The 14,493-nt window shown below is 48.6% G+C and overlaps 1 protein-coding gene across 1 annotated transcript; it reads right to left on the reverse strand.

Annotated features, from left to right (window-relative positions):
• Positions 1–244: 244 nt before the first annotated feature.
• LOC308459069 (uncharacterized protein) lies at positions 245–13,208 on the reverse strand. The gene is made up of 9 exons (XM_080974138.1): positions 13,141–13,208; positions 12,410–12,577; positions 11,850–12,250; positions 8,530–8,656; positions 7,005–7,112; positions 4,843–4,965; positions 4,493–4,594; positions 3,552–3,656; positions 245–2,242 (listed from the first exon to the last, which is right to left on the reverse strand). Exons 3-9 carry the CDS (start codon positions 12,240–12,242, stop codon positions 1,509–1,511), a joined length of 1,692 nt encoding a protein of 563 aa, XP_080830264.1. The 5' UTR covers positions 12,243–12,250; positions 12,410–12,577; positions 13,141–13,208; the 3' UTR covers positions 245–1,508.
• Positions 13,209–14,493: the final 1,285 nt, after the last annotated feature.

The raw sequence follows: 14,493 nt of genomic DNA on the forward strand, positions 1-14,493 counted from the left end.
GGGGTCACTGGGGGGTTGAGGAGGCAAAGCGAGCCATCCGTTTTGGAGATGGTGGAAGAAGTGGCACTGCCAAGGTATTTCCTTGCCCCTGCCCTACACCCACTGTACTGGGTTCATGGCTGGATCCCACAAACCACCGGGCATTCAACGTGCCACTCTAGGGGGCTTCAGCAGCTGTCTTTGAGGAGAGGACCCCAGAACTGGCCGCTGCAGACGTCATTGGAAAGGTCTTTTCCCCGTTTGGGGGTATTTTGCGGGGATTTGTGCCTGTGGCCCCCGGGGAGGGGAGAGGAGGCTGTGCCAAGGGCCAAACCTTCCACAGAGCTGGAGCTGCTGCTATCAAGAGGGGTTCACGTCTCAGCGCGTTGCCTTCCCAGCCCCACTGATCCCTGGGCATTCAGCGCGTGCCGCCCCCCTGCAGGACGGGCAGAAATCTATGCCCCGGAGGTTGCAAGTCAGGCAGGTGCGTCCCTCAGGCGGACAGAGCCCGGGAGAAAAGAGAAAAGTTTGCCAAAGGAAAAGGAACTGGGGCTTATCGAGGCCGCAGAAACGGAGGAGGACTGCAGGGGGAAAATTAACATGGCCCTCTCCACCTGCATCCACGGGTGGCGTGTGGCCACAGCTTTGCCACACCGCAAAATCCTAGCTGGGCCAGGGAGAGAGTCCCCCTTCCTTCATAACGAGAGGCTTGGCCATCCCAGGAACGCTGCTCCACTGTCCGACCCACGTGAGGACTCAAAAGAGAGCAGTGCAGCAGGCCTGCAGTTTAGGCCCTGGGGATTACCGTATTTTTCGCTCTATAAGACACACTTTTCCCTCCTAAAAAGTAAGGGGAAATGTGTGTGCGTTTTATGGAGCAAATGCAGGCTGCACAGCTATCCCAGAAGCCAGAACAGCAAGAGGGAGCGCTGCACAGCGATCCCTCTTGCTGTTTCGGCTTCTGGGATTCAGAATATTTTTTTCCCTTGTCTTCCTCCTCCAAAAACTAGGTGCGTCTTATGGTCTGGTGCGTCTTACAGAGCGAAAAATACGGTACGTCCTGGAGATTTGCACGCAAAGGCAGGAAAACACACACACACAACCCGAGTGACTATCCCCACCTTACTGGGCTCTGCTAGGCCTCGCAAAGGCTGTTGGAGATTCCTGGGAGGTGCAAGCCTTAAACCCCAGCACAGGGAACCGGGCCAGGGAAACCCAGCAGGGAAAGAGCTTTCTCGGCCCGCTGCCACCTCGCCTGCCAGGCTCAGGGAAAGTCGCGCCAAATCTTGGGCGGCCCTTTCTGCTCGCTTCTCACCCCCAGCCTGGCTCTCCATTGGCCGGTCTGCCTTCCTGCCACCTGCACAAAGCCACAAGCAAAGTTGTGCGGGTCTTGGGGGAGAACGCCCCGTTTTCTCCCGAGAGAGGGGTCCCCGGCTGCCTTGCTGAGCTCAAAGGGTCTGCCCGGAGAACGCTCTCTGTGCCTGTTTGAGGGCCTCCCCCTCAACGACGGCAGGTCGAATTCTCCCGCCTCAGGCCCTCAAGTCCCCTGGGACTCGTCCGGCGGTGTTGCACCTCTTGCAGTGGAACAGGCGGGCCCCGCTGGGCATCAGGGTCCCTTTGTAGGACAGCCACGACCCGCAGGTGTGGCAGCGCCGGCTCTGCATGCGGCTGTGGTTTTCCAGGTGTTCCAGCAACAGCCCCTGGTGCACAAAAGTCCGGTCGCACTGCGGGCAGCGGAAAGGCCAGTCGTCCGAGTGCATCCGCCGGTGGGCGGCCAGGGCGGCCGGGTCAGTGAAGTAGACGCTGCACTCCAGGCAGGGGGCTGGCCGGCCGGGCGCTGGAGACTGCTGGTTCTGGTCGAAGGTGGGCGGGCCAGCCTTGCTGCAGACGGAGCAGGGCAGGGCCCAGTCGGCCGAGTGGACGCGCTCGTGGACGGCCAGCGACTTCTGGCTGGAGAAGCACAGGTTGCACTGGGCGCACGGGAACTGGGCGCCGGGCGCATGCGTCAGAAGGTGCTGCGAGAGCTGGCCCTGGAACGCAAAGCTGCGGTTGCAGCCCGTGCACTGGAACTTCCGCTTGCGGCTGTAGGGGTGGTCGGCGGAGGCCGTCCGCGGAGAGCCATCCGCGGCACACATCTCGCACTGGAAGAGGTTGCCTTCGACCGCTTTCTGCTCGGGGTCCTCCGTCGCACTGGGTTGGGTGGCTGACTTCTTGTCGGTTTCCTCCTCCTCTTCTGCGGCCCTGCACGGCGTCCTGAGTCCAGCTGGGGCAAAAAGCAAACCATCTTTAGGAAAAGGGGGCTGGGCAGGGGCAAGGAAAAGTCTCCTGAGGCTCACAGGAAGCTGTTAGATCGTTGGGTCCATCCTGCTCAGTATTGTCTACACTGGCAGGCAGCCGTTGGGGATTTCAGATGAGGACATTCCCAGCCCTATCTAGAGAGGTCACTGGGGGCCGAATCTGGGACCTCCTGCACGGCAAGCAGAGGCTCTACTGCTGAGCTCCCCTAAAAATAAAGCAAGATTCTAGTCCTCAATGTTCTAAATCAAGGGCTGATTGAACAAAGGAGTCAGAGTGTTGCTCCATGTAGCTCTGTATTGCCTACACTGACTGGCAGCAGCTCTCCAGGGTTCCCCCCACCTTGCCGACAGATGCGACTGGGGATTGAGCCCGGAACTTCCTCGAATGTTTTAATTTGTTTTTGCTAATAATCTTACTGACTTATTCTTTTTGCAGACCACTTTGAAGTTTCAACTTTTGAATGGAAGAGGTAAAGGTTTTGGATTATCACAAAAGAGGAAAGGATTAATAATAATAGGAACCACAAAAGGGAGGATGGAAGTCCAGGAGATTCCTTGGAATCTTATTTTTATTATTTATGTGTGATATATTCCCTGTAAAAAAATTATTTGAAAAACCAAATATTTTTTATATAAAAAAAGTTTTTACTTTTGAAAAGTTAAAATAAGAATACAGTCATACCTTGGATTACAGACGCTTCGGGTTGCGCGATTTCGGGTTGTGCACCACGCCAAACCCAGAAATACCGGAACAGGTTACTTCCGGGTTTCAGCAATTGTGCATGCGCAGAAGCACTAAATCACACTTTGCACATTGCAGAAGCGCCAAATCGCGACCTGTGCATGCACAGGTGCGACGGTGCGGGTTGCGAACGTGCCTCCCACACGGATCACATTCGCAACCCGAGCATCCACTGTAAGACTGAAAACAGATTAAAACTAGAAGGCACTTTCTAAACATCTGGGAAAGCTTTCCTAAGCAAGAAAGTTTTTAGCAGGTACCGAAAAGAGTATATAATGAAGGCTGATATCAATAAGCAAGGAGTTCCACAGTTTAGGTGCCGCTACATCGAAAGATTGAGTAAAGATCTTGCAGTTCGGCCTGGATGTGGGTCTGCCTGAAGAATGCTATGGATCTTTAGGTAGCCACAACATCTACCCAGCAGCTCTATTCTATGCCAAAAACTAAAAGGCCTTCCTCCTCTTTGCAGGGGGTTGGACTAGATGACTCAACGGATTCTATGATTTTATGATTCTTCCCAAGTCAGCCCTCACCTGCTGGAACCAAGACCTGCTGATTCTCAATGGGCTGTTCTTCTTCCTCTTCCTCTTCTTCCTCCTCCTCCTCCTCCTGTTTAATCCAGGCAGGAACAAGGGGCCCTGTGGATGAGAGAGAGGAGACCGAAACTGGTCATCATTCCCCAGCAATCTTTTACTGCTGCCCCCCCCCCCCCAAGAACCCAACCGTCATTTTACTGACGGGAAAAGGCCGACATGCAGAAAAAGTCCAACGACAGCAGAGGCTGCGGACAAATGTCATCGCACACGGAGATGCTTTTTTGTTTATCAAATCACTTTAAAATATGTATATTGCTGCATCATTAAAAATATATTTCAAAGCGGCTTACGGAAACAAAAGCATAAGATCGTGGGTAGGCAAACTAAGGCCCGGGGGCCAGATCCGGCCCAATCGCCTTCTACTGTAAATCCGGCCCACAGACAGTCCAGGAATCAGCATGTTTTTTACATGAGTAGAATGTGTCCGTTTATTTAAAATGCACCTCTGGGTTATTTGTGGGGCATAGGAATTCGTTCATTTTTTTTCCAAAATATAGTCTGGCCCCCCACAAGGTCTGAGGGACAGTGGACTGGCCCCCTGCTGAAAAAGTCTGCTGACCCCTGCATAAGACCATTTAAAAGCGGAGCCCAATTAACCACGGTGGAAGGAGGTGTTCTTTACTGCCTGCCTAGGACTGGCGGAGTACGGTAGGCATTTAAAAATTGGGCACAGAAGGCGCCTGCTGAATCTCTAGTGGCAGGGAGTTCCGCAGGACCAGGCCGGCGACGCTCAAGGCTCTGTTTTCTCATTGTCGTCAAACAAGCTTCACCAACCCGGAGAACGGTCAACGGCACTGCTGGCCTGTTCTTGGTGCTCATCCCGAGGCCCAGATCCAAAAGGGCTCCTGGTTCTGTGCCCAAGGGGCCTCAACACTCACCGCTGCCAGGGCTCATGGGAGACGCAGGCTCTTCCTTGATGTGGATTTCCTCCTGCTCTTCCTTAATCTGCGGCCCCGTCTCGTCTTGAACAATCTGGAGTTCTTTGGGAAATAAAGAGGAAATTTCTGTATATTCCAAATGATTTTTTCTGGGAATCAAACCTCAACCCCCCCCCCTTTTTTTTGCTATGGCATTTGGGGAACTTCTGACCCCAAATGCTGCTAAGAAGCAGTGTGGATAAAAATCAATGATTTAAAAAAATAAAAAAAATTGGATTTTTTTAGATCCAAATTGGATTTTTAAAATAAAATGTTTTCAGAGGAAAGATCTTTCTATAGAGAGGACTCACCCAAGTCTGGATCGATGGCGAGGTTCATTTCTTGACTCTCTTCTGGGTCATCAAAGGGCCTCACCTCCTCCTTGACCTCTTCCCCGTCCCAGGAAGAAGCGTCCGTTGCAGCGATCGGGGATCCTGAGCCCAGGAAATGAATGAATTTTATTATTACGGTCACAGACCAGTCGTCCGGGTCACTTACACTATCAGGAAAATCATAAAACACAACAGGGATACATTGAATTGCAATTGGGTATAACAGAGGCAATTCAGATATAGCGGCAGTTAAAATATATATATATATATATATTAAATGTTGAACACTAAAATATAACCTAAAATTATCATTTAAAACCTTAAACATTTTGGTAGTACAGCTTGTTCCCTACGTTTTATGGCAGTCGCAAAGAATTTGGCCACCCTTAGCGTAATCTCCAGATCCTTGTCCTCTACCAGGAGTTTTAGACATTGAAGTTCGGACCCATTTGGAGATTTCTGTATAACAGGAGTGATAAATACCGAGCGTATATCCCCGTAGAAACGGCAGTGTAACAAGAATTTGGATGAGCCCAGGGGGAATGAGGCCACGCATGACCTCTTGCTCTTCACTTAGCACGTCTCCCATGCCCAAGAGCATCCCTGCGCAGACACTCGCTACAGGCTCAGGAGGGCAAGACAACCAGAACCGCCACTCAGAGCGGCTGGGACTTGTGTCTGTGCTTTTTTCCTCCTCCAGACCGTTCCCTTTTCCTCGTGTGCCACGTCCCAATTCTGAGATTCCTTAACGGCAGTACAGTGGTACCTCAGTTTCAGAACAGCCTTGTTTACGAACTATTTGGTTTATGAACTCTGCAAAACCGGAAGTAGTGTCCCGGTGTGCGAACTTTTCCTCGGTTTAAGAACGGAAGCCAAACAGTGGAAGGGCACCGGCGGTGGGAGGCCTCGTTAGGGAAAGCGCGCCTCGGTTTAAGAACGGTTTCGGTTTAAGAACAGACTTCCGGAACGGATTAAGTTCGTAAACTGAGGTACCACTGTACATAAAAAAATATGATGAGTCTTCCTTACTGGATCAGACCCATCTAGACAAACATCCTGCCATCACGGTGGCCAACCAGCTGCCCCAACGTGAAGCCCAAAGCAAGACCTGACATTTTATCACATGTGGTGGGAATGTAAGAAAGTAAAGAACTTCTGGGAAATGATATATAATGAGATGAAAAAGATGTTGAAATATACATTCTTAAAAAAACCAGAAGCATTTTTACTTGGTATTATAGGCCAAGACATTAATAGACAAGATGTCAAACTGTTCTTATATGCAACAACAGTGGCAAGAGTATTGTTAGCCCAGAAGTGGAAGCAAGAAGAAATTCCGACGAAAGAAGAATGGCAGACGAAATTAATGGGCTATGCAGAATTGGACAAAAATGACAGGAAGGATTCAAAACCGCTGCACTCCCGCTGTACTCCGGAGGCTTCAGGCAACTATCCTTGAAGCCAAGGAGCCTGCATTCGCTCCATAAGATGCACACACATTTCCCCTTAATTTTTGGAGGGGAAAATGTACGTCTTATAGAACGAAAAATACGGTAGTTTGGATCGGGGGATGGTCTGCGCCTAAAGATCTGTACACAGAATCTGGCGACCATCCGGGTCATCTTATGAGCTTTGCCTAACAGAAAAAAATGTCGAATTTTTGCTTTTCCGGGAGGTCAGTGAGCCTCACCAGCAGGGGATCAATGGTCTTACTATGTACCTCTTCCTAAAAGGGACATCTAAAGAACAACTGCTCTGGGCTTCCTCTCTCCCCCAATGAACAGGCGCAAAGTCTCTGAGCATGTGGGACTTTTTAAAAGGCTCCTTCCAGGACCGGCGAGGGCAGAGCTGAGCTTCTGGCGAGTGTAAAGGCCCTTCCTGCATTTTTGGATACGAGAAAGAAGAGATTTGCTGCCGGTGCGGCTATATCTCTCTTGATTTCTCCAATTTTATAGTCGGGGCACCTTGAGCAGTCCTGTTATCTCTCAGTGTCTGTGGTTCTTTGCCTGACCGTAGCTTCTGCCTGGCCCAACGTCTTGCTCATGTGTTTTCATGTCCAAACAGTAACATTGCCGCCGGGAAAGTGGAGAGGGCCATTTAAGGGAGAAGGGGTTTGATCCCTCATCACCCCACCCACCTACCTGGTTCCACAGGTAGCTCCTCCGCCTCCGAGTCTCCTGGGTCTTCCACACGGGGTTCCTCCCCTCGCTCAATCTGGGACAGGATCCTGGGCTTGGAAATGGCATAGTCTGGCCATGGGAAAAGGAGAGGTGGTCAGTCTCATTCAGAACTGGATGGTGGGGCTTGCACAATGGGCAGAAATGCCAGGGGGGCACGAGGAAGAGGATGGGGGGCGGGAGAGAATGAACATTTATTGGAATATACCGCATTTTTTGCTCTATAAGACTCACTTTTTCCCTCCTAAAAAGTAAGGGGAAATGTGTGTGCATCTTATGGAGCGAATGCAGGCTGCGCAGCTATCCCAGAAGCCAGAACAGCAAGAGGGATGGCTGCTTTCACTGCGCAGCAATCGCTCTTGCTGTTCTGGCTTCTGAGATTCAGAATATTTTTTTTCTTGTTTTCCTCCTCCAAAAACTAGGTGCGTCTTGTGGTCTGGTGCGTCTTATAGAGCGAAAAATACGGTAGATGCAGTCTGCCCAAAAGCAGGTGTGGCACAGATATATTCTTTTCACAAAGCAAAACATCCTTTATTGTTGAAAAGATCACGACTCCTGCACACTGGAGGAACTTAGCCCTTTCAGCATATACTAAAAGTTATGGATCTCATGAACAAATCCGAATAAAATATACACACAATGACAGAAGGGATGTTATGTGATCTTCTAAACCGCGATTTGTTGGTTCTGGATGACACAAGCTGCGCTCAGTCAAAAAATGGAAGTCAAAACATTTGAAAATGTGTGGCACAGATTTGATTTATTATATTCCTACGCCACTTTTAATTCAAACATCTACTTCCTTTTAAATGTTGGTTTGCTTTGTTCTTGTTCTTACTGTCTACTTTGCAGTTCCGTTCTGCATTTTCACAGCGTGAACCGAGACCTTCGGACGAAGGACGGTACACAAATTCGATAAATAACAATTGAAAAATAGCATTTGATTGACGTTGGAGTGAGACTGAGTTGAGAAATAAGACTAAGAGCACATTTTGATATATGAATGTATTAGATAATATGTAAAGAAATATACTATAATAAGAGTACATTCATTTGTAAAAAAGGAATATACAACGGGAAAGACAGGAAGTCTAGTGTGTTGGTATGTATATGATTTTTTGGGGGGAAATTGGTTTTGTTTTTTGTTTTTGTTCTTTCTTTCGTTTTGTTTCATTTTCTTTCTAGGTATATAAAATATGTATATAATTTTTGTATACATGTTGGAAATTATATTATAGTAAGTCCTGTAATGTAGTATGACAACGTTCACCGATGTAATTTAAGAATGTTAGCAAATAAATAAAATGCAAATTCAAAAAAGAAGAAGATAACAATTGAAAAATAGAATGGCCTTCAAAGCGGCTTACAAGCAACAGGCAGCGATAACGCAATCACACGTAACGGAACAGCACAAAGACGCCGTAAATTGTTTGGGAGATTTAAGAGAGAAAGAGAGGCACAGATCCCGCCTGGGGGTCGAAGCTCTTACCCAGCGAAACCAGCATCTCGTAGTTGCTCCTCATGACCCCTTTGTACAGCTCCTTCTGCCCCTCGTCCAGGTTGGCCCACTCCTGAGCGTCAAAATGGACAGAGATGTCTCCAAAGGTCACTGGCACCTGGGGTGGAAAGAGTCCCACACGTCAGAGCTCCCGCCTCCGTCCGTCGCGTCCAGAGATCTTTCCCCCTCTGCCCACTTTTGATGTCTTATTCAACAAAATGCAGCTCAGGCCTAGGGGGTCTCAGCAAATCCTCCCAAGAGGTCTTGCCCCAAGGAAGCAGCTGCGAAAACTGAAAAATTCTTGCCCAGCTCCTTCCCCAGCAGCCGAAGGCTCAGTTGTCTTGGCGCTCTTTGCTCCACCCTCTTCAGACCTCTACTGCTTCTGGGAGACAGGAGAGAGGCAACCTGGTCCCTGTCTTCTTCCACAGGCTGCCGACACGCAGCTTCCGATTTGGGGCTGACCTCTGCCACAGCCTCTTCCTGCTCACCAAACCTCACCAAACTCCCAACACTGCTCCCTCCTTTCCCTCTGACCACTGGGCTCTGAGCCTTCATCCCCTGGGGGTTCCCTTGGGGATTCCCTGCGTCCAGCCAGTGCATGTCAGATCAGGACTCTGCACCATTTCAAACAACACAGCAAGAATACAAAAAGCTAAAAACAAAGAAGGGATCGCTGTTAAAAAGTAAATTAAACTCCGAAAGAATGTTTGAAAATCCATAACAACACAGATGATAAATAAGGCACAGCATCATCATCATCATCATCATCATCATCATAGTAAATTTTATTTATACCCCGCCCTCCCCAGCCAGAGCTGGGCTCAGAGCAGCTAACACCAGTAAAATTACAGTAAAAACATAATAGGAAAAAGAAACCAATTGAAAACACAGGCTAAAATGCAATTTAAAATGCAGCCTCATTTTAAAAGTACCCATAGATCAAGACCATAAGGGGAGGGAAACATAAGGGTCAGACTGAGTCCAAACCAAAGGCCAGGCGGAACAGCTCTGTCTTGCAGGCCCTGCGGAAAGATGTCAAGTCCCGCAGGCCCTGGTCTCTTGTGACAGAGCGTTCCACCAAGTCGGGGCCAGTGCTGAAAAGGCCCTGGCCCTAGTTGAGACCAAACTAACCACCTTGCGGACTTGGGACCTCCAAAGTGTTGTCATTTGTGGACCTTAAGGTCCTCCGCGGCGCATACCAGGACAGGCGGTCCTTTTCTTCCAAAGCAGCCCGTTCCCAAAGGCCTGTCGGAATAAAGGTGCCTTCACTTGCAGGTGGAAGGACAACAAGGAGGGACTCCAGAGGTCCTCTAGCCCAGTGTTCCCCAACCTTGGGCCTCCAGCTGTTTTTGGACTACAACTCCCATCATCCCTCGCTAGCAAGACCAGTGGTCAAGGATGATGGGAATTGTAGTCCAAAAACAGCTGGAGGCTCAAGGTTGGGGAACACTGCTCTAGCCAAACCCCTCGCAAGGCAGGAATCCCAGCTAAAGAAAACCTGACAGATGGCCAACCAACCTCTGCTTAAAAAAACCTCACATTATGTTAGAGTGGATGCCAGGAAACTGGGAAGTATGTTCACATGTGATGGGGGTGTACAATTTTTCTGGCAAAGGCTCTTAAAGGAGATAACAGAAATCACTGGGTTAAAGCTGACCAAAAGTCCAGAGGTGGCATTATTATCAATTTACAATGGGGTGGAAGGTTCACAAGCTATGAAGGACTTGCTCACAAATTTATTGACAGCTGTACGAGTTATGATAGCTAGGAAGTGGAAGGGGCAAGCAGAATATAAAATGGAAGAATAGTCTAAAGAGGTGTGGCATAGACCTATTAATGATAAATTAACATGTGCCTTTAAGGTAAGACAGGGAATATGCAGGATAAATTATTTTGAGGGGATATGGAGGGTGTTTATAGAATTTGTACTGTTAAAACGGAAAGGGGTCAAACCATCGCAAGAGGTGTTGAAATTTTGGGAGGCTGGATAGTTACAATGGAATGGTCTCGGTGGTGGGGTGCACATGTTTATTCTTATTTATCTATGATTATTTTGTTTGTTGTTGTTTAGTCGTTTCGTTGTGTCCACCTCTTCGTGACCCCCTGGACCAGAGCACGCCAGGCACTCCTGTCTTCCACTGCCTCCCACAGTTTGGTCAAACTCATGCTGGTAGCTTCGAGAACACTGTCCAACCATCTCGTCCTCCGTCGTCCCCTTCTCCTTGTGCCCTCCATCTTTCCCAACATCGGGGTCTTTTTCAGGGAGTTCTATGATTATTACTTTGTCCAAAATAAATAAAAATAAACCTCCTGATGGAGTCCATTCCTCTTCCCTTCAGAAAGTTCTTGACGTTTATTTTGGAATCTCTAGGCCCAACCTACCTCACAGGGCTGTTGTGAGGATAAGATGGGGATTGTCACGTAAGCCGCCTTGAACTCCGTGGAGGAAAGGAGGGATGCAAAAGTAATGAAGAAGAAGAATCACAGTGAAAGAAAGAGTCCCTGTATACAACTTGAATAACAGCAAGACAAAGGAGATGGTGTTGGACTTTGGGAGGAAGAGAGGAGAACTAGCCCCGCTGTGTGGAGAGAGTCTCTTCCTTTAAATTCCTGGGAGTTTATCTCAGTGAAGACCTTACTTGGAAAATCAATACAACCCAGGTGGCTAAGAAAGCCCAACAGAGACTCCATCTCCTCCGAGTCTTGCGGAATAACGATGTCAATCAACATCTGATTATCTCCTTCTTCCGGTCCACAATAGAAAGTGTCCTTTCCTACTGCATCAGGGTGTGGGACGCTGGTTTGACATCAGCTGATAGGAAGTGCCTACAGAGGGTGGTGAATACAGCACAAGATATTATGGGCTGTCCCGTGAATCCGCTGGATGAAATAGCGGAAGAACGTTGCCTCAGGAGAGTGAGGAAAATTCTCAGGGATGATTCACACCCTGGCCAGCACTTTCTTGAAATCCTGCCCTCGGGCAGAAGATAGAGAAGCAGGATTAGTCGCACCAACAGGGTAAAGAACGGCTTCTATCTGTGGGCTCTTAGGCTGCTGAATGAAAAGATAACAACAGGGCAACTGACTTTTGGGTTTGGTGGGTAAACAAGGGGAATTAAGACTAAGAGAGCGGAGTGAGGGGTGCTTGTGTAATCTCACTGTATACAAATTGTATAAGGGATAATAAAGTATTTCAATAAAAACCTCCAAGGAAGGAGCATTCAACAGACATAGTTTGTATAATTTACATATAATTTGTATAATGTACATATAATTTGTAGTGCAAATTAAGCAGGCCGGGGCAATATTACCTGAGGGATTTCTCCTTTAACGCCCGGAGGAAGCCTCAGGATCCAGAAGTTGCGGTTCTTCAGCAGGTTCTCCAAGTTGTCCAGCCTCCTCTGGAGTAGGCTGTTCTCGCGGATCAGGGTCCCGAGCGCAGACAGCTTGCTCTCCAGCTCCTGCCCCATCTCTGCCACCACCCTCTCGCAGACAACCCACTTCTGCTCTGCAGCCACCATCCTCCTCTCCAGGCCCTGAAGCCGGGCGCCGTGAGAAGGAAGCGCCGTGTCCGTGGCTTCCACGGCGGACCACGAAGACGCCTCCGGGACGAGGACCTTCCCCTCCCCGTTAAACGTGGCCTTGCAGGGCACCGCAGGGCGTGACGGCAGCTGGCGGCCGGATTCTGAAACCTCGAACTCCATGGCTTGCTCTGCAAGGGTGGAGGAAATGGAATCAGGAAATTGTAGAGTCGGAAGGGACCGCCAAAGGTCATCCAGACCAACCCCGTGTGATTCAAGTGCTGGATGAGAATTGAGCCTCCAACACAATTAGAGAGCAGGAAAAGGAATGCCTTTCAGACGCCGCTTACCGGAAGCTGTGAAATTTCACCGCTGGGGACAGGGTCCTGGGTAAGAGTCGCTTGCCAGGTTTTGATGCCCCTTATCGGAACCAAGACACCAAAGTTGGAGAGAGATGTGTGCTGCGTTGGGGATGTCCTTCACCCTAGGAAAGGGGGCCTTGGGGAAAAGTTGGCAAGCTGCCAAGAGGGAAGAAAGCCAAAAGCTTAGATGCCATCCTCCCTTAAGTCCCGTACCCCAAAGCAAAGGTGTCTTTTCTCCCCCCCACTTTTCAAGCCAGGGCAGGGCTCCTGCAGCACCCCCAGAAACATCTTTCGAAAGCAGCAGAGCCCTCAGCACCTTTGCTGCACCCCAAAATAAACAGCAAGAATTATCCCTGCCTCTCTTCTGCTTTGTCTGACCTAAGGCGTCCTCAAGGAACCCCAAAAGTGCTTTGCTGCACCCCAAGGCACCCTGAATTGTAAATGATCAACCCTTCTGCACCCCAAGACACTCTGAAATGCAACTGCCTAGCCCTTCTGCACCCCAAGGCACCCTGAAATGCAAATGATCAGCCCTTCTGCACCCCAAGGCACCCTGAAATGCAGATGATCAGCCCTTCTGCACCCCAAGGCACCTTGAAATACAAATGATCAGCCCTTCTGTACCCAAGGCACCTTGAAATACAGATGATCAGCCCTTCTGCACCCTGAAATGCAACTGACCGGCCGCTCCGCGCTCACCCCCCATCCCTTTGCAATACCCTCAGCCCGCCCAGCCGCTTCTCTCCCGCTTTTGTCTCCCGCGCAGAGCCCCACACTTGCCTTGGGTCCGTGGGGCCGGCACTGCGCATGCTCGCGAGGACCAGGCCTGGGCGACGAAGCCGCAGCTCCCCGGGAGCGACTCCGCACCGCCACCTGCGGGCCAGGAGGAGAAGCGCAGGGAGCCGGCCGCCGGAGGGCTACGCAAGCTCCCCGCTTCACCGGATTGGCGCACAGGGTGGAAGAATTTGCATAGACACGCCCCCTCCATGTACGGCGCGGAGATCCCACGCGGGCGCTGTCGAACTACAACTCCCATCATCCCTTTCCATGGGGCGCGTTTGCTGGGGCTGATCGTTGCTTATCTATGGTTGCATTTATTTGTTGCAGACTTTATTTTATTTTATTTATGGTTGCATTTGTTGCAGACTTCCCCCCCCAAATAGTTTTTATTGCTTTTTTGTAACAACAACAAATAAAATAAATACTCTTACATTCAAAAATTTGTATGTCTTCTTATTTACCCAGACTTCCTTCCATCCCTTCAACGGTTTTCATGTCTCAAATCTTTTCTTACAGTTTCTTATTTACACTCCATCCACATCACAAGTCTGCATTTGTTGCAAACTTTTAGAAGGCAGCCTGTTTAGGGAAGCTTTTAATGTTTAATAGACTATTCTATTTTAATATTCTGTTGGAAGCCACCCAGAGTGGCTAAGGAAACCCAGCCAGATGGGCAGAGTATAAATAACAAATTATTATTATTATTATTATTATTATTATTATTATTATTAGCCTCCGTGGTTTGTTGCTTTTAATGACATCTGACCAGCTTCAATGGTCATAAACGACAAGCGGCAAGAGAAGTTGATGAACTATGTAGAACTGGCAGAAATGACAGATAGACTAAGAGAAAAAGACAACAGAGACTTTGAAAAAGATTGCGAACCATTTATATTATGTCTGCAGAAACAAAGAAAGTCAATAGACTTGATGGCAGGATTGAAATAAACATTCACATTATTAGCATTAGAAAATGTTTAGAAGATAGTGAAAGATGATGGTGTATTTACTGTTATTTTTAAGTCTTTAGGTTCGATGTTATGTTATTAATAACTTTTTCCGTTAAGAGATAGCAAAATGGGTGAAAAGAGAAACAAACCAGAAGCGGAAGTTGGGGGAAGCCTTGAAGGGGAGGGAGGGAGGGAGGAATATATAGTAATGTTAAGAATTTGAGATGTATGTAATGAATGAAAAAGAAAAATGAATAATTTTTTTAAAAAGAAACGACAAGTGCAGTTTGGAAATTCCTCAATTCCTTATGGGTTAGACAGGGGAACAATTTTGCTCAAAAC

The sequence above is a fragment of the Podarcis pityusensis genome, assembly GCF_964106645.2.
Source record: "Podarcis pityusensis genome assembly, chromosome: 12".
Classification (NCBI taxonomy): Eukaryota; Metazoa; Chordata; class Lepidosauria; order Squamata; family Lacertidae; genus Podarcis; species Podarcis pityusensis.